This window comes from Prunus avium, chromosome 3, assembly GCF_965620075.1.
Source record: "Prunus avium chromosome 3, drPruAviu1.hap1.1, whole genome shotgun sequence".
NCBI classification, from domain to species: Eukaryota; Viridiplantae; Streptophyta; class Magnoliopsida; order Rosales; family Rosaceae; genus Prunus; species Prunus avium.
In genome coordinates, this window is record NC_142286.1 from 39532316 (window position 1) to 39556915 (window position 24600).

The 24600-nt window shown below is 39.1% G+C and overlaps 1 protein-coding gene and 4 pseudogenes across 4 annotated transcripts; 4 read left to right on the forward strand and 1 right to left on the reverse strand.

The window, feature by feature from the left end:
- Positions 1-759: 759 nt before the first annotated feature.
- Positions 760-2232, forward strand: LOC110755613 (putative F-box protein At5g66830; annotated as a pseudogene).
- Positions 2233-2709: 477 nt separating this feature from the next.
- Positions 2710-19979, forward strand: LOC148296152 (uncharacterized; annotated as a pseudogene). Its single transcript, XR_015834754.1, has 19 exons — positions 2710-3457; positions 13771-13845; positions 13953-14018; positions 14175-14217; positions 14749-14794; positions 14985-15078; positions 15169-15224; positions 15332-15416; positions 15513-15615; positions 15694-15786; positions 16102-16385; positions 16561-16729; positions 16932-17061; positions 17198-17289; positions 17806-17897; positions 17968-18183; positions 18288-18365; positions 19062-19243; positions 19368-19979. The product of XR_015834754.1 is annotated as an uncharacterized LOC148296152 (transcript).
- LOC110755592 (cysteine-rich receptor-like protein kinase 42) lies at positions 8446-9708 on the reverse strand. Its single transcript, XM_088250720.1, has 4 exons — positions 9369-9708; positions 9133-9300; positions 8670-8786; positions 8446-8567 (listed from the first exon to the last, which is right to left on the reverse strand). Exons 1-4 carry the CDS (start codon positions 9706-9708, stop codon positions 8446-8448), a joined length of 747 nt encoding a protein of 248 aa, XP_088106846.1.
- On the forward strand, positions 13765-19979 carry LOC148296153 (uncharacterized; annotated as a pseudogene). Its single transcript, XR_015834753.1, has 17 exons — positions 13765-13845; positions 13953-14018; positions 14175-14217; positions 14749-14794; positions 14985-15078; positions 15169-15224; positions 15332-15416; positions 15513-15615; positions 15694-15786; positions 16561-16729; positions 16932-17061; positions 17198-17289; positions 17806-17897; positions 17968-18183; positions 18288-18365; positions 19062-19243; positions 19368-19979. The product of XR_015834753.1 is annotated as an uncharacterized LOC148296153 (transcript).
- On the forward strand, positions 17181-23125 carry LOC110756126 (protein RST1-like; annotated as a pseudogene). The gene is made up of 11 exons (XR_015834561.1): positions 17181-17289; positions 17806-17897; positions 17968-18183; positions 18288-18365; positions 19062-19243; positions 19368-20264; positions 20365-20661; positions 21289-21927; positions 22213-22363; positions 22576-22694; positions 22864-23125. The product of XR_015834561.1 is annotated as a protein RST1-like (transcript).
- Positions 23126-24600: the final 1475 nt, after the last annotated feature.

Consider the following 24600-nt stretch of genomic DNA (forward strand, 5'->3'; position numbering starts at 1 on the left):
CTGTACGTGATGAAAACATGATCTTATACGTGTGAAATCTTAAGTTTCATCTTTGCATCAAATGTTTGTTGGGAATTTTACATTATATATTGATACCTCTGCTACTATGACTTGTCAAACTGGGGAATGTTGTGTTTGTCCACCTCAGCTGCCATATAAGGTGGTATGGAATGTGGTAAGAGTGGCATTACTCTAATTATTATCCAAATAAAAGCAAGTTAATTAAGTTATGTTATAGTTAACCACTACTGTTATAGTTTAATAAAGTCACGATCAATACGAAATCTTGAGAAAATATCCTATCGGGTATACAATTCTAGTTTTATTAGGTATAGGATACCAGATAAAAAATTAATTAGGAATTCCTTTCTTACCTCTGTGTGTGATATATATATATATACACTACAAGTTGTTAATTTATTCCAAGGAGCCTTCTTCCCTTTTACATTTGAAGAATAGCGACTGGTAGGCTTCTTTTCTTCTTCTTATTTATTTTTTGGCAGCTTTAATGTTTATGTATGTTGTCGTTTCAAACTTTATAACTAATTCTATTAATCAAACTAGCTCGCTCCTACATGTAACATATGCATGCAGGAAAACATGCCGCTTAGAAAATTAATTCGAAAAGTTTCTAAGAACACAAGGTTGAAATGGACACAAGTTGGTTTTGCAATTTTTCAGCCCACATTCACATACTACCGCCTGTTGAGAAAGTTGTTGCTTTCCCTCCCTCAAGATTTTAGTCGCCACCAGATCACAATGGCGATGATGAGGATAAGAAGAACAATTCAAGCAGTGATCAGTACCACTACTACAAGCAGGTGGTCTGATGAACTCCCAGAAGAAATCATGCAATTGATTCTGCAACGGCTATGCCTCCCAGACTATCTCCGCTGTGGCGCAGTATGCCGTTCTTGGGGAGCCGCCCTAGCCGTTAAGCGTTGCCCTCCTGCCCCTCAACTTCAGCTTCCCTGGCTCATGCTCCGTTCACACCCGTTCTCTCTCAAAGATCATTACTTCTTGAGTCTAAGTGACAACAAAACTCAGAAGTCGTCGTCGTTTGGCTCTAACAATTATATAAGCAGGCGAGATTGTGTTGGTTCCATCGAGGGGTGGTTGATTATGGTTGATAGTGAATTTTGGCGTCCCGAGGGTTTTTTGTATCCTTGGTCATTCTGCTTGCACGCCTTGCAAGGGTATCATCTCAATTACCCTTATACTACCCTCAACTTCTTCTTGAACCCGATTTCGGGTGTTCGGGTCATGCTGCCATCACAATCCACCATTCCACACATGTACGGCAGCAGACCTTTCTTTTTAAGGAAAGTGGTAGCCTCTTCAGTGCCATTGCTAACGACGTTGTCATGGTCTGATCATCATCATCGTCATCATATAATAAACTCATCATGTCTTGTGGCTGGCCTTTGTTGGGGAGGCCTTTATTTGGCCTTTTGTAGACCAACAGATAAATCATGGACCCTCATTTAGCCAGTGCTAGAGGGTAGACACTTCATTTCTCTGGATATAGAAATAATTGATGGGAAATTATATGCTGCAAATCGGAAAGCAGCAGAGTTTTTGATTGTGTACGATCTCCAAATGTTACATGCTGAAGGCCATGCCAATGCCGGGCCTCCTGGTAATATGTACAGTGGGCCGCCTCAAAAGTTGGTTATGCTTCATCCAAGGCCAGTTCGTTCCCTGTCCTCTTACACTATGGGTGACGTCAGGTATTTTACCGAAAGGGAAGGCCCTCGCTTAGCAAAAGATCCTACAACAAAGGACTTGTTTATGGTTTTCCATAACACTAGTCATGCTTTTAAAAAGGATCCAATACTTCCCCTGTCCCTCCTCTTAGATCACGATTATGTCATTCCCCCTCGAACTAAAGGATTTCGAGTGTTCAAGCTTGAACTTAACAGCAATGGTCCTCAGTGGGTAGAAGTTGAAGACCTCAGCGATAGGATATTGTTCCTGAGCAAGGCAAGCAACAAGATCATCTCTGCTACAAGCCTCAATCTCAGTTATGGAGATTACAAGAAGAGAGTTGAAGGAAATTGCATTTGTTTTGCTTTCGATAATCCTTGTTTAGCATCACCGTGGACGGGACGCGACTTTGGGGTGTTTTCCTTGACAAACAAGAGCATCCAGCGTTTTATTGTTCCCAATGATCACCCTCGTACTAGCCTATACAATACTCAAACTGTTTGGTTCACACCATATATTGAGTAGCTAGTTTTTATTTTTTTTATTCAGTAATGGTATCTCTTGGTATATTTTCTTTTTTGAGATTTAGGGTTGGTATGCGTGATTTAGATATTACAGTTTCGAAACAATATTGTAGTATGTTTTGGATTGACTCCCTAAGTACTGCTTGTGTGTTTAGCGGAAGACAGACACAAGGAGACCGGTAGGTTTCTTCTCTTCTTTTTATTTATTATTTTTTTGGTTTAGACAGACATATGCAGCTTTATGTTGTTTGAAAGAAATTGTTCTTCGCTACCATGTAATCTAATATGTGAACATGCTATAATCTTAAAAATTAGGTATGGGTATTCTGATTAACTTGTTGGGTGTATTGTAAATAAAATTTCCCAAAAACCTTTGGGCCAAGCCCGGTTCAAGGCCCAATGAATGGATTTGGGCCCATCATCAATTTTTGTCTGAAGTTCACAGACCTTGGTGGAGGGCAACTCAAGCCTTCGTCCCCGTATAGAGTTTATGCCTACAAGCGGTCACTCAAACTCGCGCCATACCAGTCACTCTATCTCTTCTAAGCTTCAGAAGCCATGAAAGCACCAAGCTTATGCTAACCTAATCAGGACCACAATGCTTAGATAACTTCCCCAATTGCCTGAAATCACACCCCCAACCCTAGAAAAATGAGATATTTACGGTTCATTTCCCCACATTTTTCTTGTATTCCCAAAACCCTAAACCCCCCAAAGCCCTCCTCTATCCTCTCTCCAATCAAAGCCCCAGATTAGTTCTCATTTTGTGTGCAATTACACCACCGCTACACCGGAGCAACGGCCACCTCCGTCCGAGACGATATCGGCGATCGCGGATGAGATATCGGGCCTGACTTTGCTCGAAGTCTCAGACCTCACGGAGGATCTGAGGGAGAAATTGGGCATAAAGGAGATGTCGGCGATGATGATGCCGAGGATGGGATTTGGCAGCTTGAAAGGCGCGGACAAAGGTGGTTCGGCGGCAGCTAAAGGCGAGGAGAAGGTGGAGAAGACGGCTTTTGATGTAAAGCTCGATTCTTTTGATGCTGCAGCAAAGATCAAAGTGATTAAGGAGGTGAGGACGTTTACAAGTTTGGGGATGAAGGAGGCCAAGGACTTGGTGGAGAAGGCGCCTACGCTATTGAAGAAGGGGGTTACGAAGGAGGAGGCAGATTCGATTGTCGTGAAGATGAAGGAAGTTGGTGCCAAAGTTACTATGGAGTGAGGTAATTTGGGCAATTTTTTGCTTATACGTTTGTGAATTTGAATTTTGATTGTGTGGTGTGGGTTGTAGTGTGTGTAGCTTAGTGAATGAGTCTGGCAACAGGAGCTAGCTCTAATTGTTTTTTGGGGTTTGTTAACTCAGAAAGTTTTCTAGTAATCTGGTTTAGAAATCCCTGTTTTGGTCAATATGATTAATAAAGATGTTGGGAATGGGGCACAAAGCACATTAATGAAAACTCCGAGCTAGTCTTAGGCATTTTGTTACTCATATGTAAAGGTCACTGAAACTTCCGAGCTCCTATATAGGCACTATGAGTTTAGAGTCATGTCTTGTTGCCCTGCATGCCCAAGAAGCCATTGCAGCACAACAAGGCATGCCTATACTACTACAGGAACTAGGACTAGGTTGGTTCTGTGGAAACTTTGTGCCTTCTCATCACTTCATTCCATTTCAAGAACCTTGTTCTCCACATGTCCACCGTTCGGCAGGTGACCATAGGGGAATTTTGAGCATGTCTCAAACTGCGGTAAGAGGCTGGGCCTCTTGGGTGTTTGGCACAATTTGGAGCTGGGCTCTGGAAGAAAGAGAAGGAACCTTCAGCAGGGCTTGAGTGTGTCTGGGCTAGGCACGTGTCGCAAAGTGAAAATAAGGGGCCATGTCGGCTTGGGTTGAGCCTTTGGGCTGCGCTCGATCCTTGTCGTGTTGGTAAGGATCTGATGTAGTCTAGAGACGTGGAGTGATGGGCTTCATAAGCTAGTCTGAAAGCTCTCAGTTTGTTATGCAAGGATACCGAAGGGCATGAAGATGAAGGGATGTCGAATGCGACACAAAGCTTGCATGTTGCAAGGCAATGTGCTTAGGCAAGGGGGTGCCGAGTGTGCGCTTAGGCAAAAGGGTGCCGAAGGTGAAGGGATGCTAAAGGCAACACAAAGCTTGTATGTCGCAAGGCAATGTGCTTAGGCACGGGGGTGCCGAAGGTAAAAGGATGCCGAAGGCGACACAAAGCTTGCATGTCGCAAGGCGATGTGGCTAAGGACGAGGGTGTCGAAGGTGTAAAGCTTGCGTGTCGCAAAGTGATGTGGCTAGGCACGAGGCTGCCGAATGCAAAGGGATGCCAAATATACAAAGCTTGTATGTCGCAAGACAATGTGTTTAGGCAATGGGTGCCGAAGGCATAGGAGATGCCGAAGGCGACACAAAGCTTGCATGTCGCAGGGCGATGTGGCTAGGCACGAGGGTGCCGAATGTGTAAAGCTTGCGTATCGCAAGACAATGTGGCTAGGGACGAGGCTGCCAAAGGCAAAGGGATGCCAAATACACAAAGCTTGCATGTCGCAAGACAATGTGTTTAGGCACGGGGTGCCGAAAGCGACACAAAGCTTGCATGTCGCAGGGCGATGTGGCTAGGACGAGGGTGCCGAAGGTGTAAAGCTTGCGTGTCGCAAGAAAAGGTATGTCGAAGGGAGCCAAGGGGGTCTAGGCTAGGCAAGTGTTGTGCCTTGTGGCATGAGCCTTCTGGGTAGGTCTTGGCTTGACCTTTTACAGGTTTGTGGAGCTGGGCTTCAAGAGGCAACATGCTGGAGCTGAGCCTTGAAGCTTCGGCAGGGGGAGGAAAGGGATATGTGAGCCCCTTCGTGTTTCAGCACAGGCCTTGCTGTTCGGCAAGGCTGATGTGATGTTTGAGTTTGACTCATGACTGCTTCGGCACAGACAGTGCTAAATGGTTATGGATGATGGTCGGAGGGGTGCCGAAGGTCACTAAAGAAAGGGAGAACGATAGAAGCCTTTTGTATCGTTTCCCACATACGGCGCCGAACTGTTGATGCTCAAAATAGTTCAGCCAAAATTAAGTCCAACTTAGTGATGAGATGTGATGGATGATGGGTGAAGGTGAAGACCTTCAGCATGTGTGTGAAGATTTGGGCAAACGATAAGTATACAGAAAACGAGATATACGTAGTTCACCCTTAAGAAAAAGAAAAAGAAAAGGAAACAAAAAAACCCTAGCCAACTTGAAAACTGGTTCTCCCCTCCTCCCCTCCTTCGTTCCTCTCCTCTTCTACAGTCACCGTCTCCTCTCGCCTTCTTCATCGGCTATCCTCATACACCATCAATTGGCACTCCACTGTCCCTCCTTTGGTTATTGGTGAGTATATATGATTTTTTTTTTCTATCAATTTTTAAAAAAAATTGGGATGCTATATTTTCATGTTCGTTCTCCTCCATTGATGACTTATGGTCATTCTCCATTGTTTCTTTTCATGCCTTTTTAAATAATTTTAACCTTTGTTTTTTGTTCTGAATCAGTTAGAAAGTATGAAAACATAAGTCAGAAGCTATTACTCTTTATGATCTATGGATAAATTATCAAATTTGAGTCATAAGATTGATTCATGATCCCCCAAAGCCCTCCTCTATCCTCTCTCCAATCAAAGACCTAGATTAGTTCTCATTTCGTGTGCAATTACATCACCGCTACACCGGAGCAATGGCCACCTCCGTCTGAGACGGTATCGGCGATCGCGGATGAGATATCGGGCCTGACTTTGCTCGAAGTCTCAGACCTCACGGAGGTTCTGAGGGAGAAATTGGGCATAAAGGAGATGCCGGTGATGGCGATGATGATGCCGGGGATGGGATTTGGCGGCTTGAAAGGCGCGGACAAAGGTGGTTCGGCGGCTAAAGGCGAGGAGAAGGTGGAGAAGACGGCTTTTGATGTAAAGCTCGATTCTTTTGATGCTGCAGCAAAGATCAAAGTGATTAAGGAGGTGAGGACGTTTACAAGTTTGGGGATGAAGGAGGCCAAGGACTTGGTGGAGAAGGCGCCTACGCCATTGAAGAAGGGGGTTACGAAGGAGGAGACGGATTCGATTGTCGCGAAGAAGGCATGCCTCAACTACCACAACAAGGCATGCCTCAACTACCACAACAACTAGAACTAGGATCTTTCCATGGAATTGGAACCTATATGCCTCGTGATTTCCCACCAATCCCGAGCCTCCAACGCTCAATTCAATTTCAAGAACACGCAACTCCATGAGCCCAACAATCCCAACAAGCCATTGCAACACAAGAACAGCCAAAACTAGAATTAGGTTCATGCCATGGATTTTGCAAGTATGTCCCTCCTGATCTCCCACCAGTCCCAAGCATCCAACACTTGATTCAAATACGTAGCAAGCCTTTTGAGAGACACTTGACAAAATCTGATGCGATGTTCTCATTAGAGGTGAAGAAATGTGACGCAGAAGAACACGTCTTCCCATTGATGAATGGTAATGAATATCCTACACAAGGCATTTGGGTCACAACGTATGACATTGCTGGCAATGAGCACAATATGTTGTTCAAGACCGCAAAAATTTGCAAAAATCATAAGCTTTATTTGCGATATTTTGTTCGACACCATGTCCTAAAGTTCAAAGATGTTGTTACCATGTGGGCGTTCAGGAATGCCCAAATTGAAAAGGTTTGTTTAGTGATCACTTCGAGAAGGTTGCCAGAGTGCAGACATTGTTCAAAAGCAGGACAAAGTTGAGCTCATTGTAGCATGAAAAGGTCTACAAAGTCGATGACATTTCTCTAGGTTGGATCAGGTTATAATTTGCGATGTATACATGGATCAAGGTCAAGTTGTAAAAATGTTCTTGGCAGCATATCTTTGGTTTGGAGAAACATGCAAAGTAAATATTGTTGAAACCAATTGTGTCCCACATCGGAGAGAGGGAAGGAGAAAGAGTACTTTAAATAGAATTACCTCACTCTAACTAACACCGAGGCCTTTTGTGATAAAACCCCACACCTGAGGATTGTGCAGGTGGTAAAGTGGGGACAGTATCGGTGTTGTTGGAGTGGGCCCTCGGCCCGTTAACCTGGAAAATTTGACACATATCATAAACTTCAACTCTGTGAACCTATTATCAAAATGCTAGGTCTACAACCGTTGGTTTGTAAAATTAATGAAGTAACTGAAAGGATTGATTGTTATAAAAAAAAAAAAAAACAAAGCTTCAGCAAATACATTATTCTAACTCAAAGAAAGATAAGCAAAGCAGTTCTACTAAAGATTGCTTTGCATCATGAAGATCTCCAGTAGTCTTCAATGAGACCATGTCAATTGCACATCCAGTAAGATGAACCACTATTTTGCTACTCTACATTTTTTTAACAATCTTGCCACCTGAACGTTGAACTTCTACATCCTTCTCTCCCCCTGGAAAGTCACCAAAAACTATAAACCATCAAATATTCAAGTTGCATAACTGCATTGAACAAGAAAGAAAATGTGGTAACGGTGCAATGCTAATGAGTGCTATCAAAGGTGATTGCCAGAAAACATTGACAATGATGAGGCTACTTAGGTGATACTCAAGGTTAACTGCAAAATTGATGCATAATCTCATCATTTGGCCCGCGGGCTCATGGGCCTACGGGGGCCCGACCGGCCCATCGAAAAAAAGCCCGGCCTGGCCCGTTATGGGGTTTGAGAGGGCACGGCCCGCTTGGGCTTGGGCTTGGGTGTTTGAAGCCCGGCCCGACCCATTGGCCCGGCTCGATTAAGCCCATGAAAGCCCGGCCTGGCCCGCCCACAAAAGCCCCGCCCGTTAGGCCCGCATACATATATAATTATGTATAAATAAGGGTTTAGGATTAGGATTACTTCACTTGAATGACAAATCCCCCTCTTTCATTATTTTGTGTGTGTGTTACTTGTTTAAAAAATTGTGTTTCTATTGAATTCTACTCATTCCTAGTTTATAATTGTATGATTAGCACATTAATTTGTGTCATTTATTAATACAACAATTATATATATATATATATAATAAGACGAACAACATATTGTATCACCAAACATAATCATACCACCAAATATAATCATACTTTTCTTTAACACATCACCAAACATTTGCATATTTATTCATACTATCCTTATAAATAAATAAATAAAAAATTGCACTTATTATTTTTTAGAGGAGTTGAAATAATCTAGAGGCCAATTTTTCTAGAGGAGTTGAAATAATCTGTGGCATTTTCAAGTGTTTCATACTTGAACTTCAAGCTAGAGTACTTGTTGATGCTTATTGAAGCCAACCATGCACCACTGCGCTCTGGATAAAGAATGTGAGAGAATATATGTTAAAATATTGTAGAAACAATGACAATTTTTCACAAGTAACCCATAGAAATATATAAATGTATTATGTATATACCTTGTTTAATCTGTACCAATTTTGCATAGCCTGCATAAGCAGCAAAGAGAGACAGCAATATGAAGGCAGCTGCTGCCAAAACCACTGCTATGATGATTCCTCTACTTACTGACAACCCTGAAAAAGAAAATATGCAAATCAGATTTTGAGTTATAAAATATATTTTAAAAAAAGACAGCTTTGGTAATAAAATAACACTTTCAATTCACAAAGTCAAACTTTTTATATTCTGTTTGGTCACCCAGAAAAGCGAAAATAGAGAAACTGAGGTTCGATTTCACAAATTTGAGTTTGTGGAAAAACAACAGAGTTATGAGATTCCTCTGCAACCAGACAGAGTCCCTCTGAAGCAAGAATATGATCCAAACTATGCTAAAAAATATTAATTTAGTTCATAAACCCCTGAAAATAAAAACATTTAAAAAGGGCAAAAAGAAGAAGAAAAAGGGTTATATTATATTACCACGACCATGATCTGCCATATGCTCTGCTTGTTCCTCATCATTATAGAATTTCTCAGTTGAATATCTCAAATAACACCCTGCATTCAAAGCCCTCCCTTCCTTCTTTGGTGCACATCCCCTCACTGCCTCACCTCCCTTCTCCAAGCAAGCTCTGCACCCATCACGCCCTACAGTTTTCCAACACTGAGCCAGAGCATAAACCGACCATTGTCAACAGCAGCTTTAGTAACATTACGAATGGCAAACCCGACATTCTTCACAAACTCCATTCGATCTTCATTTTCAAGCTCGTGTTTTGATGACGAGCTGCAGATCACGGCGTCACGAGAAGGGTCTGTGGGTTGTTGGTAGAAGCTGTAGTTATCATAACGGAGGTAGCAACCGTCGAGAAAAATGGTAGCGGAAAGAGAGGGGAGGCAGCGAGGGATCTTAGTGCCACTAGCGGCGTAGCAGAGGAGGCAGTCAGTGTGAGAGAGGTCTTGGAAGCATTGGGCTAAGCCGTACATGGGCGGCGTGGAATTAACAAAGTGGGTGCCCCAATGGTGGGTGGTGATAAGCTGGGAAAGGCTTTCCATTTCTTTGACAAAAGCGGGGATGATGTGTTAACGTATTAAGAACTCTTTACTGATGGACTTTGAAAGTGGGAGAATTGTATTTATTGAATAGCAAACAATGGTTATTATATAACCTTACAAGCAAGATAAACCAAACAGCAACCCACGTTGTAACAGACCTAAACGTGGTAAAAGACTAAGTCATATAACAAAAGAATCCCTCAACAATCGGGATTGTTAAGCAAGTAGCAACAACCTGCTTATCTTATCCTAGAAAATAGAACAACTTAAACAACGGCTAGTTCGTTCAACATCCTCCCTTAAACTGAATCTTCAAGATCAGTTTACTACAGAATCACTGCATACTCCAAGCAAACCACGCAGCTTTATGAAGCCTTCACCCTTCAATGGCTTAGTCAAGATATCAGATGCTTGTTCTTGACTTTGACAGTAACTAAGCTCCACAATCTTATCCCTTGCTAAGTCACGGAGAAAATGAAATCGAACATCTATGTGCTTGCTTCTCCCATGCAACACAGGATTCTTCGAAAGTTTGATTGCAGAACTATTGTCACAATAAATTATAGTTGGATTCTTCTGAGCACAGCACAATTCTTCAAGCAACCTTCTTAACCATACACCTTGGCAAGCACATGCTGTAGCTGCAATGAATTCTGCTTCGGTTGTTGAAAGTGTCACCACCGGTTGCTTCTTTGAAGACCAAGACACAGCTCCTGAGCTAAGCATAAAAACATAACCAGTAGTACTCTTTCGATCATCTAAATCTCCTGCATAATCACTGTCACTAAATGCAATCAACTCCCCAGCTTTTCCCTTCTTGTAAAACAAACCAAAATTAGTTGTTCCTTTAACATAGCGAAGCACTCTCTTTGCAGCTTGAAGATCTGAAACTGTTGGTGACTCCATGTACCTACTAATGAAGCTGACTACATACATCAAGTCAGGTCGAGTGGCTGTTAGATAGATGAGACTACCGACAATCTGTTTGTAGAGAGTAGCATCCACCTTATTTTCACCTGAATTATTCACTAACTTCACCCCAGGAACAATTGGATTCTGAACCGGATTGCAATCCTCCATTTGAAACCTCTCAAGAACTTCAGATGCATACTTTTTCTGTCTAATAAAAATCCCTTTGGTTGTCTGCATAACTTCTATTCCAAGAAAATATCTCATCCTTCCCAAGTCAGTCATATCAAACTCCTCCATCATAGATTTTTTAAACTTTGCAAACATGTGCTCATTATTATGTATATACCTTGTTTAATCTGTACCAATTTTGCATAGCCTGCATAAGCAGCAAAGAGAGACAGCAATATGAAGGCAGCTGCTGCCAAAACCACTGCTATGATGATTCCTCTACTTACTGACAACCCTGAAAAAGAAAATATGCAAATCAGATTTTGAGTTATAAAATATATTTTAAAAAAAGACAGCTTTGGTAATAAAATAACACTTTCACTTCACAAAGTCAAACTTTTTATATTCTGTTTGGTCACCCAGAAAAGCGAAAATAGAGAAATGCATAATACATAATACACAACACATAACAAGTTGGCCAACGGGTATAGACCAGTGAAAAAAAGGCTTTGACTTGTAGACAAAAGGTCTCATCAGGTTTGAATCCAAATAAATACACTTTAGTTTTGTGTGTGTGTGAGAAATCCCCCTCCACTTTAGTGATTATCGCTTGTTAAAAAAAAATTGTAACAAGTTGGGTCCGATAGATAAAAAAGTTTTGGAAGTTTGGGTTTGAATTTGGACTAGATTGTAAGTAAATTCAGACTGAGTCCAAGAGGAGAGAGGAGATGCATAAGATGAGCGAGCTGCAGCAACGCGTGACTTCGAGCTGAAATGAAATCTGAAAAGTCGATACTGTCCTTATTCTTCTTTATAAACTAGCAAGGCAGAAACGACATTGTCCACTTTATATATTCGCGAATTGACCCCGGATCCTTTTGTCTTATCTGCAAGTATTGTTATTTGTTATTTGTCATTTGGTCCTTTTGCAGTTCAGGACAATATTTGGCACTTCAAATGTGTCAACACGCTCTAAGCGCTGGGCGGTCCTTTTTTTTTTATATATATTATTATTATTATTATTTTTTTTTTTTTTTTTTTTGGTGCTAAGGAGGGCTAACGCCCAGACAAAGACACAACAGCTATAAGGGAATTAAACGAGGACTAGCCACATTGCTAGTATCAACAGCAAGGACAGTACTAAGAAAGGCAGGCTCCGAGGCAAAAATATGAGGTCCAAGAGGGAGATCATAGCTTTTGGTAGCCAGAAGATCAGCAACACGATTTTGCTCACGGTAGATATGGGTAAGAGAGCAAGTCCAGTCATCATGAAGCTTCAGATGATAGCAGTTTAGAAGACTAAAAAGAGGATGATCAGACATAGGAGCATTCTGAAGGAGGGCCACCACAGAGCTAGCATCACATTCAACTTCCACAACTCTGAAGCCCATATTCCAAGCCAACTTGAGGCCCCAAAAAACACCCCACAGTTCGGCCTCTAGGATTGTCCCAACCCCAAGATTCACAGAAAAACCATTTAACCACTTGCCAGTGGAGTCTCTCAAGATACCACCAGCACCAATACACCCCGTTTCAGTTTTCCTGCTACCATCAGTATTGATTTTACAGATCCCATGCCTGGGAGCAATCCAATGTAACTGAACCAGTCGCATCACAACAGGATCAGGAGTATGATTACAAACAGTAAACCAGTCCATAGCATAATTCAAAATTATTTGACGAGAGTTAGGCGGAATCGAAAAATTCTGCTCAAAGACCACCTTACAACGCCATTTCCAAACAAACCAAATAAAAACTGTGAAGACCAACGACCAAGGAATACTATGAAAGGTTCTGTGGGATTTTAAGTTTTGAAGAAGCCAAGAATCAAAGTCAACCATTGGGAAATTAGGAGCCTCAACATCCTCCCAAAAATCCTTCCATAGTATGGCTTGCCAATTGAATCGGGGCAATATAAAAAATTCACAGCACAGCTTACCACCAAAACTCCATTTCTGATAAGCAACCCCTGAAGTCTCTAACTTTTCTTCAGTTTTCATCTTTTGTCAATCATGGAGTCACCAAGATTTGCCATCCTCATCTTCATTGCCCTCCCTTTTCTCATCTTCTACACCCCTGCCCATGCCGCTGACATTGCCACCCCCATCATCCAGACATCGGCCGGCCTAGCATTAAAATCCCGAAGAAGCGCCGACAAAAAAATCATCTTCCGATATGATGAAGATTCGGAAGAGGAAAGAGGAGCCTTCCCAAGAGCAGAGGAAGAGGAAGAGGAAGAATACGACCACGTGAGGATCGGGTTTGAAAGTTACCCTCAAATCTTCATCTACCCTCCCATCCCCTTCCACCAAACCCAAAGAATTATCATTCCAACTGTTTCTTCTCAAAACCCAAGTGGCTATTGGTATGCCATTGTGCTGCCTCTGCCTATTGTGATGTTACTTGTTGCAACCTCATCCATATTGACTTTTGTACTGACTTTACTGTTCATCGGTGGACCGAGGATGCTGAGAGGAAGACCAATCAGAGGACCAGCCATTTAGGTCTGGGTTGTCAGTATTCTTGTTCTAATGGTCTCTTTATAGGGGTTCTTGTTCTAGGCAGCGGATGATGAGGGTGTTTGTAGAAGTTGCCTCTGCCTCCTGTGATGTTACTTGTTGCAACCTCATCCGTATCAAACTTTTGTGGCCTACAGAATGGATATTCATTTTTCGTCTTCCTTTTGTGCCAGTTGTGCGCACACACACTTGCAAAGGATTTTGTTCTTTGTTTATTTTCCTGTATGGGTCTTTCTAATGTAATGAATTTTTAAATTCAGACAACCGTAATTTCTGCTTATTCTATTAGCTTCATTAATAACATATGAGTACATTTCAGTTTGTGCTTATTCTAATGCATATGCTTATTCTATTAGCTTCATTGCTGCATTGGCTGTTAAGTTGCCACATTAATAGCATATGAGTACATTTCAGTTTGTGTTCGATTAGGTGTTTTTGTTTGGATTTGTTCATTTTAATGCAGGGATATGTAGATTTTGGTCGATTTGATAAGTTCAACTACTTTGTTTCTGGTTCAGGACACGTTGACTTTGTTCAAGTGAGCTTCCTTTTTTTTTCGGTTGAAAATGATACTGCAGTTTGGTTTCTTTCATGTAATAGGAAAATGCAGTTGTCATATTTATCTCAATTTCTGAATGTATATAGGGGTTTTATAATGGCGACCTGGCGAAATGTGAGCACAGTTATGATAAATTGTGACGAACAGCTCAGGTTGTTTTATGCTGGAAAACTTCCAACCTCTAGAACCCTTATTTCTTTCTCCTGGAAGTTTTCATATATATATATATATACATATATATTAAATATTTGGCAATCACTGTCATTCCACTTCTCTCATAATTCTTTTTTTATCTTCTTTAAATTCAGGTAAACATCATATGTGGGAGTTGTTTAAATGGCCAATGCACAGGTTTGTGTACCTTTCACTTCTAGGTTATATGTGCAGTCACCATTTATACTAGGAATTGATATGCCCCCTTTTGAACTCTGTCTTTGGTTGAATGGACAGCAGATAATATAAGAAAATTCTATGGAGACCATTAGCAAATTGGAACCATTGCGATTAAAGGGGCCACTTGTTAGCAAGGTGGTGAGAATAATAAGTTTAGGTGGATAGGGAGAAGGCGATGAGTTTCAGGAATAAGATTTAAGATATGACTAGGTCACTAGAAGAATTTTTGCAAACTGTTTCATCAAGAAAGATAGAGCACTAGAGAAGGAGAGGAAGAGAGAAAGCGGGAGGAAACTACAAGTAACTCTGATATTTCATACCTAATTAAAACACTGATAGAAGGTCTCATTGCTTCATCCTGTTTTCTATCAAAAACTACTTACAATTTTTTTCCTCCTCAAGTTACATCTCTACCATTAATATTGTACTGCCTCTGACTCTGTCATTTTCAGTAATCTAAGATTGATTCTTACTATTGTTTGTTTTCAGGTGGACTTGGATGCATCTGCAATGTCACTTATGAGTCGAGTTGCAGGTCTTTTGAATAGTACCTTGATTTCCAATTTATGTTGCATTATAATGAAATGTGGTGTTAAATCTCTGTTAATTGAGTCAATCATTGCATGCTGGTGTTGGGATAACAGAAATGTTTCAATATAGGAGCCTTCATTTATTATGAGACACTCATGTTTCCCTGATTCTGTTGCAATTCCTAAATGTTTCAGAGTTTTTCTCGAACTAGCTATTCCATGCGAGAAACCAGGTCCACGAGTATTTAAGGGCTTCACTGTAGGTTTCCATCCACGGTCATGGGAACTTGTAAGAATTGTTTTATTCTCTCTGATGTACATTAATTTTCCCAGGCAAAAGTAAATTATTTTCTGAAGGAACCATCTTATGAACTTGCAGGTTTATGATGGCATGACTCAATTGGGCTATGAAAAGTCTCACCATGAGTAGTTTAAGTATAGGAATTATTATGAGTTGTTTTGCTTCATTTAACATCCCTTCCCCCTAACCCAAAAAAGAAAATGTAGTATCCATCAATCTAAATAAAGTTTGCATTTTGCAGCTTTGGGACTGAGCAGACACATGTAATGCTTTATATGACTGCAATTGCCTCCCTTTCCACTTTGGTGCAAAGACCTATTATTAAGGTACTCGAATTCCTTATACTTTGATGCATGGGAAACCATTTATCATTGAATAAGTTGGTCCAAGTATGTATCCTTTGTTTAATAAAATATATGCAGGTCTTACCAGAAAATGGTCTGGAGGTTAAGGTATCAGGGTCGGGAGCAACTGGGAGCCCACCTACAACTTTGTCACCCACAATGTTAAATGTTGATTGGAGATGTAAGGGTATCCTTTGCTGCAGTGGGCTTTGATATCCCTTACAATAAAGTCTTCTTAGTTTCTTTTTGTAATTTTCAGGTGAAACGGCTCATGATACTCCATATGAAGTTAATATCACTATCCCAGTAGAGGGTTACGAGCCCATCCAGTTTTTTCTTGCTAAACTGTGTGGTAGGCTCATACTGCCGTCACTATTTTTTGCAATTAATGAGTGGAAACTATTTTTTGCCAGAAAAGTAAGAAAATGGTAGGAGGGGGGGTGTAAGGAAAGGAGGAGATGGCCAATTTTCCCTTTTTAAGATTTGCACCAACTAAACGCACGATTGGGTTTAAGGGTCATAATTTAAAGTTCAGAGGCTAGTATGAGATATGACCTAAAGTTCAGGGCCTCTAGTGAAATTTACCCATTTAAAACTATTTTTTCTTTTTCAAATGAGTTACTGTACAGTGTAGTGAGAGTAAATTCTATTCACATCTCCTCTTCAGATTTTTATACAGCCTGGGATGTCATTGCCAAGCATGTTCTGGATTATCGTGAAGACACAGTTCTTGCTCACAGGCAAGCCTGCCTAAGTATGAAGTGCTAGTTTACATTGTGTGGGCCTGCTTGACTATAGCATAAAGCACCTATTTGTTGCCAGCACTACTTTTTTTGGAAAGTTAAGGCTGGAGGTTGAGTTCAACTCATAGAGGGATTTTTTGCAACCTAGACGAAATTGACCGGATATACCTGAGTGTTGGGAATGTTTGTGACAATATTACCAATTTCGGTGACTTCCTGTTTATTTTATTTATTTGAATGTTAAAACTGGTTATTGTTCTTTAGTTCTGCCTTTTTATTTTTGCAGATACATGGCTAAAATTTTGATAATCTTCAAGAGTTTTTCAATTATCTCTTGAAATTTAAAGATACTCAAGAGTCCTTTAATTTCTGCTTAATGGCAGCATTTACCTTCTTCTGAGGTGGGGTGCAATTGATGCTGAAGCATATCCTGAAGCCTCAAAGAATGTCTTGCAAATCTTGTGGAGTGTTAGCATCTCTGGTCACCCTGGTCTGGAGTCACAATGGGCCAAGGCAAGGGCCTCTTCCTTAGAGGCCTTAGCCCAATATGAGGTAAATTTTCAGAACGCCTGCAACCTATGTATTAACCTTGTCCCAGTTTTGATGACTGGTCTTTGCTCGACCAGGTTGTCATAAATCTTGTGATTCCTTTGCTTTGTTGGACACTTGTCTAATATTAGCATCTTCATTATATATTATCTTTTTGGCATACTCCTTACACGTTTTTCTTCATGTTATGTATATGTCTTCGTAGATATCACATATTGATCAGAACATTCAAGATTTCAAGAAAAGGACCACAGAGTTGCTTTTTTCTGAAACAAATATTACTGTACTGAGGGCCATGGAAGAACTTCAAGTCAAGATCATAACATATGAGCACTGTAAGCAATACATTTCTCTCTCTAATCCTTCTCTTATCAATTCTTTTCTCTAGTCCTTAATTTCCTTTACATGCTGAAATTAAAATTGTGTAAACATTTTAATTAGTATTGAGAAGATTATGTTTATATGGTTTAGCACAAGGCGAAGATTGGTTAAAGAGAAAAGGGTTTCAGGAAGTAAGATCGAAAAGCTGCTGGATGTGTTTCCTCAGGTGATCTTTTCTTCAGGTATTAAGAGATCGGTGTCTTAGATGTGGTTTCTAAAAAGAAGCTGGTGGACCCGTGCAAACATTTGCACACACAAATCCTGGTTACTTTTCTTGGTTGTTCAGTAAAGAGAAGGTCAAACTTACTTTAGCTGATACTATTTTTGGACAAATTTTGAAAGGAAAATTGTGTTAAAAGAGATACAAGATGAATGCAGTTGGTATCAGGAGAGAGAGAGAGAGAGAGAGAGAGAGAGGACTTGAAGTTTCGAAACTCAACTGAAAGGTTTATATAGCATGAAATTCATGTGTACGGGACTTTACGTTTCCGTTCTTTTCATTACTGAATGGTGATTTTAGTTTTGTAGATGTTACTTCTTTTCATTAAATCCATGCCCTGAGAAGTGATTAACTTATTGTTGATAGTGATTTATCAAACTTAATTATCTTGATGTGATCTTGCTATGTGTGACCTGCATAGCATATTGGCATCTCTCTTTGGGGTTGAGGCTCTGAGCATATGAAAGTTCATTTGTAGGGAAAAGAATTGACACTAGAGAGTTACCTGGTGCAGCCCTGCTATGTCTTTCTTTCACTCCTAAAGATGTAAACACCTGAGGGACATCAAAGGTAAGATAGTTGAAAATTAGCATTATTCTTCTCTTTACTGTGCTTCAAATCTTCATTATTTTGTGTATAGGGATTGCGGGATGTACATGCTGGATATGAGAAGGCATTGTTGGAAATAGCTTCATCTCTTCAGCTCTCGAGAAATATTTTTATTGCCCTTATTTCACTGCAATCATGGAAGTCCTTTGTGCGGCGTTGGGTGAGGGCAGATGTCTTGTCCTTTGATGCTAAAGTGCCATCTGTCCTCTTGGATAAAACCACTAAAGCTGCTAGTGACATTCTGAAGGTTCACTGTCTTGTTTTCATTTAATTGTACAGAATTTACACTCTAGATATCTGAGCCTGTGCTGAAATTTCCTCCTTTTCTTTTTTTCTTTGTCTAATGTGTAGAGTATGATAAAAGCAGCTGAAGAGGCTATTCCTAGATCTGCTGAAAACATTGCACTAGCTATTGGTGCACTTTGTGTGGTAAGAGTTCTATGTTGTGTGATATTTTATGTAAACTTCATAATCTGACTGCTTTGCATATTTTGTGTTTACTGTTAAAAGATGTATGATATGGTACCATTGGGTATTAACTTTGTCAATTATCTTTGATTTCCATTAGATGGAAAAGTTTGTTGGAATCTATTCTGCCCCTTATACCTTGGGCATTTATGGCATTATTTGAAGAAAACATCATATCATTTTCTTTTCAATATTGATTTTTGCTTACACAGGTAGTATTTTGAGCATTGATTCATTGGTGTCATGACTCGTGAGTAGCTGGAATCCTGCTAACCGTTTTTTTAAAAGTAAAAAACATTATTAAAAAAAAGGAACAAAACCCAATATGCAATACTAGAGAAACTATGACCTGATATTACAATGATCTAAAGAACTTGAAAGAAAAAAAAAATTGAAGAAGAAGCAGGAGTGACAAATAGACAGCATTATCTAACTAGAAAAATGATCTCAGAAACTGAAGCTTCAACTTAGTCGGTGAAGTTCTGACTCAAATAGCAACAAAAGAGGAAAAATAATTTACTCAGTGAATTTCAAGGCTCTCCACGGTCTGATATATTCTCTCTTGCAGGTTTAACTTTTATAATTAGTAATGTCTCTATACTAGGTCTTACATGCTTTACTCATCCTTAAATTTTGGCTATGGTTGCTGTTTGTTAGGCCTTGCCTCCATCTGCTCATGCTGTTAGATCAGATGCCTCAAAATTTCTGTTGAATTGGTTGGTCCAGCATGAACATGAACACCGCAAAGGTCTGCTGCGATTTCTCTTGGATTGATCTCAAGTTGCCTGCATGTAACAGATCATAAGCAAAAGTTTGAGAATATCACTGGACTTGTTGAGGTTTGTAAATTTCTATTTGGCATTTTCAATTCCTTTTTTTTTCTTTCTTATTTGTTCGAAAAGCTGGTGATCTCCCCCTTTTTCCTTGGCCATGCTTTTTTTCACTAATAGTTCATGCTTTCAGGTTATGTGTAGTAGCAATAGCACCCTTGTCAGAGGAGCCTGTGGGCTTGCCTTGGGTTTTTCTTGTCACGATCTTCTTACCAGGGTTGATGCTGGTGATAATTCTGACATGGACAAAGAAACAGGCAAGATGACGGAAGCAGACTTGCTTGGTATGATAGTTAAGGCATTATCACTCATGATAGGTCAGCTCACTCAGTTGCCATCTGATGTTATGGAAAGTCTGTCTGCCTACTTTCCACCTAACGCATTTGGTATAGATATGAATATAACTGCTGAACTGTCACATGAGAACTCTGATGACTCTCTCGAAGATATCTGGGGTGTTGCTGGACTTGTTCTTGGTTTGGCGAGTTCTGTTGGTGCACTGTACAGAGCTGGGGCACATGATGCTGTTCTCAAGATAAAAGACTTGATCATTTCGTGGATTCCACAAATGACTACACCAGTTCAAGGGTCTCGGTCTTTTAGTGGGGGTTCTGAGATAGTTTTATCCGTAGGATCCTGTCTTGCACTTCCCATTGTAGTCGAATTCTGCCAAAGATTAGAACTGATGGATGATAATGAAGTACGCCATTTAGTGAATGGCTACAGGGAGCTCATTTCTGAATTATTGTCTGTCAAAAAATCTGGCACCTTCTATCACAGCTTACTTATGGCATCTTGTATAGGAGCAGGAAGCCTCCTAGCCTGCATACTGAATGGAGGATTGCATTCTCTTGAAGTTGAACATGTAAAAGGTCTACTGGAATTGTTCAGAAAATGTTATTCGAATCCTTACCCTCCTTTAGTCCATTTGAGTGGGATGCTTTGAGTTGTTAATGCTATGGGAGCAGGTGCTGGGATCCTGGTTGACATGTATCCTCCAACCTCAATGCAGACAGCTTATGAACACAAGGTAGTTATATTTTTCTATTTTAAGAAAGCATATACAAGTTTTTGTTATTTTGTTCTTGTTCTGGTTCATGCAAATATATACTCTTGTTTCTGCTGAACAGGAATCTCGATATCTCATGGGCCCTCTACTTTCTAGTCCTACTTGCGAGCAGCATTTGACGTCGTTGATGCAGGATATATTTCTGGTTGCACAGAATTCTGATGACCATCAATTGCAACAATATGCTGCATGGGCAGTTTCGTTTCTTCGAAATCATCTGTTCTTCAAGGAAGTTTGCAATTTTGACAATAGTATCAATAGCGATGGAGGTGGTTCAAAATCAGTTTCTCAAAGTTTTGCAGATGACAGTTCAGTTCTGAAGCTTTCTTCATGGCTGATGCATCTCAATTCTACCGAGGTACATCTCTTGCTACCGGTTTTGTAGTGGTCCACAAGTGCGCTTTTTCTTTCCTTTTTGGTGGATAACAGACATGATTACTTGTGACAAAACTGACATCAACTTTTTCGCCGTTGAAGTGTTCATGTAACTATTACATTTATTTTCTCATATACCTTGATGTGAAGAAATCAATAAATAGGGGCATATGAATTCTTATTTTCACATTTGAAGATCTGTTCTGATTTTGCCCCTGAGATGTCAAATTTTCATACATTGCATAGGCCCCTGAGATGTCAAATTTTCATACATTGCATAGTGTGATTAGTTTTATGAAGGAAGGTTATGCTTGAAGGATGGGAAATCAAGTAATAAAACACGTCAAGAATTGAACGAAAGAGAAAAGATTGGTCATATGCAGTGTAGATCACCAAACTTACAAGTGACATGTATGGGGAAATAATATATCATAATTCATAAGTACCACATTCGCCAATAGATCAAACTTTTGTGGCCTACAGCATGGATATTCATTTTTCCTCTTCCTTTTGTGCCAGTTGTGCGCACACACACACACACGCAAAGGATTTTGTTCTTTGTTTATTTTCCTGTATGGGTCTTTCTAATGTATTGAATTTTTAAATTCAGACAACCGTAATAACTGTGATAAGGTGCCTTTCACAAGCTCCTCGGTTGCCAGCCTTGGATTGGGGTACGATCATCAGACGCTGCATGAGATATGAGGCGCAGGTTGCCGAGTTGTTTCCAACAGAATCATCTCTTGAAAAAGGAACCCTAAGGGAGGAATGTGTAAAATTCTCATTGGCTCATGCCAATAAATTTGATCAGCTCCCAAGTTTCCTGGATGAGCTGTCCGACTTGTCCAGATTCAGAACTCTTGAGTTGAAGCTGCAATCTTGTCTTCTGGATCATCTTGTAGACCTCATTAAAGTATTCTCAGGTTCCAGGCTTGAGAAAGTATTTGATGATGTGCGTAGCTACTTCTCTTCTGTTACTTCATATCAATCACTTGGCACTGATGAGAGAAGCTTATTACGTATTTCATGCTGGAAGGGTTTCTATCAGTGTTTATACGAGGCTTCTCTTGACTCTCTAGAGTACATATCCCAAATAGAAAAGGGCATGGAGGTGCTCTTTTCCTTGATGCCTGCAATGCAATTGCCTGCCATAGAAGGAGGAGGTCAGTTGCGTACTGTAGAGGAGTGGTCCGAGGCGGTTAGATGCTTTAGGAAGACTCGGAAAAGTTGGTTGTTGGATTTCCTGCATGTACTATAGATAATTAGTAATATCTGCTTTTATTGGTATGCGGTTCCCTACAGAAACTCTTATTATAGTTTGTTGTTTGATGAATATGCTGATAATGAGAATGAGTTGCAACTTGCAACCTTCAGAAAATCCTATGATATTTCTTCTGTTGCTATACAAACTAAGTAGGAAATCAAGAAATTTATAGGGCTCTAACAATATGTCAATGCAACTTGATTTATGTTGAACACCATTAGGATACAAATGCTTTAGTTGAACCTAATGGCGCACCTAATGTCCTTACAGGTTTCCCAGGAGGACCTGCAACAAAGAGATGGTCAGCTTATTGAAGTTCTGAAAAAGGTTCAAACCAAAGCTAAGCTTGTTAGGATTGGTTCCATCCCATTGACTGAGCTGGGAAGGCTAAAAGCTTGGATATTGAACACAGAATTAAATGGTTAGGATCTTTCTAATTATGTGTATAATTTTTAAATGGTAATATATGGTTAGTCGAAACATAAGAAAATAAAATGGATGTATCGTGAAAGGTTTGCTCGACGCCACAGTGCTTAATAGAATAGGAGTTGACGTTACTGATATTTGAAAACATCTCTAGTATGAGAATTTCTTACAATGCTGCTGGTGCCTTTGAACTTTACATATTTGCAGGTATGTGGGATGCGCTCGTTGAAGTTGTAGCAGCTTTGCAACATGCAGACGGAAGTGTCAAAAGACAGTGGCTTGTTGATGCAGTTGAAATTAGCCGTGTATCTAGCTATCCTTCCATGGTAGGTGATAACACGTTTCGTAGAGTGAATGGCATACCCCTACTACAGGGCTGTTGCCTTCCCTTGAAATTCTAATGAAATTCATGCGAATTATTAACCATTTTCCTTGTTTGCCAGCTTGAACATCTCTGTCTGTTCTCTATTAAAAATTAACCTTATTCTCCTACAGGCATTGCAATTTCTTGGGTTGCTATCTGGTAGCTGGAGCAAATACATGCCTCTTCTGATTCTGGGCAAACATACTGTGCTGAGCGATTTACCAGTCACCCTTTCCTATCTCCTCTCAGACTCTAGTTGGGGAGGAGTTGCGGAATTTGTCGTTCCTTCTCTGTTTGCATCGACAGAATGCATTTACAGAGAGATTGCTTATCTTTTTAGGTGCCCTTTGTCATAGTGCTTATCTATACTCTTTAAATATATTATTTTTTGATTATTATTTAATATATAAAAATAAAAAATAAAGTTCACAAAATAATTTAAATAATTTAATTATTATTTATTAAATAATTTATGAAATGATTTAAATATTTAAATATTCACTAAAGAAATAATAATTAAAATATAATTGTTAATTAAAATAATTTAAAAAGTTTAAGATTTTAGTTAATTACATATATTAAATTAAAGAAGTTGAAAAAAAAAAAAAAAGTAAAGGAAATAATTTTATATATTTAAAATAAAAAGAAAAAAGAAAAAAATCCAACCGACGAAATTTCGTCGGCATAGATTTATGCAGGCAAATATTCGCCGGACTAGACCTACCCTGATGAAATTTATCTCTGCCGACGAATTACCGTCGGTAGAGGTCCAATCCGGCAAATATTCGTCATGATATTTTCGTCGGCAAAGGTTTTTAAATAAATTTATTTTTAAAATTTTCTTTTTAGTAATTATATAATATCTTAGCCTTATTTAATTACTTTCATTAGTAATTATATTTTCATTATTATTTCTTAAGTGAATAATTAATATTAGATATTTTAATTAACTTCATGAATTATAATACCTAATAAATAGTAATTAAATATATCTTAGCTTTATTTAATTACTTTTATTATTAATTATAGATTAATTACTTTCATTAGTATTTAAATATTTTAATTAGTTTCATTAATAAATAGTCATTTATTATTTTAAATTATTTTGTACACATGAACATTTAGTTTTAATTTCCAAATTTGTTTTTAAAAATTTGTCTTGATTATTTAAAAATCATAGAAAAAAAGTTTAAGTACCCAAAAATATTTTATAAAGTATTTTAGTATTCCATAAATGGATTTTATCCTCAAAACTTTAAATCCAAGTCACAATGTGATTCGATAATACCAACTACTTGTTGGAGTTTGAATGAAATACATGAACTTGAGTTCCACATTGAAAAAGAAGAAAATATCTTTGTTCCTTATACATAGGAGTCTTCCCACACATGCAATATGGAAGGTGGGCCTAGTGGAGTCGAACTTCGGCCTCACTTTTTAATTGGGCTTGAATTCTATATACATAATAATTAAGACATATTAAACTAAAGAAGTTGGCAAAAAAATAAAAATAAAGAAACTAATTATATATATTTATATTAAACCTTTTGTGACAAAATTTCATTGGCATAGATCTATGCCGGTAAATTATTGTCGGGAGAGGTCTAATCCGGCAAATGTTTGCTGGCATAGGTTTATGCCGACAAAATGTCATCGGGAGAGGTTTTTTTCTTTAAACAAATAAAATAAAATTAGTTTCTTTATTATTTTTTGGAACAACTTTTTTATTTTAATATATGTAATTAAGTATTTCTTACCTTTTTAAAATTATTTTAATTATTATATATTTAATGAATAATTAGTATTTAAATATTTTATTAAATTCATAACTTAATAATTATTTATTATTTATTATAAGTTATTTTGTG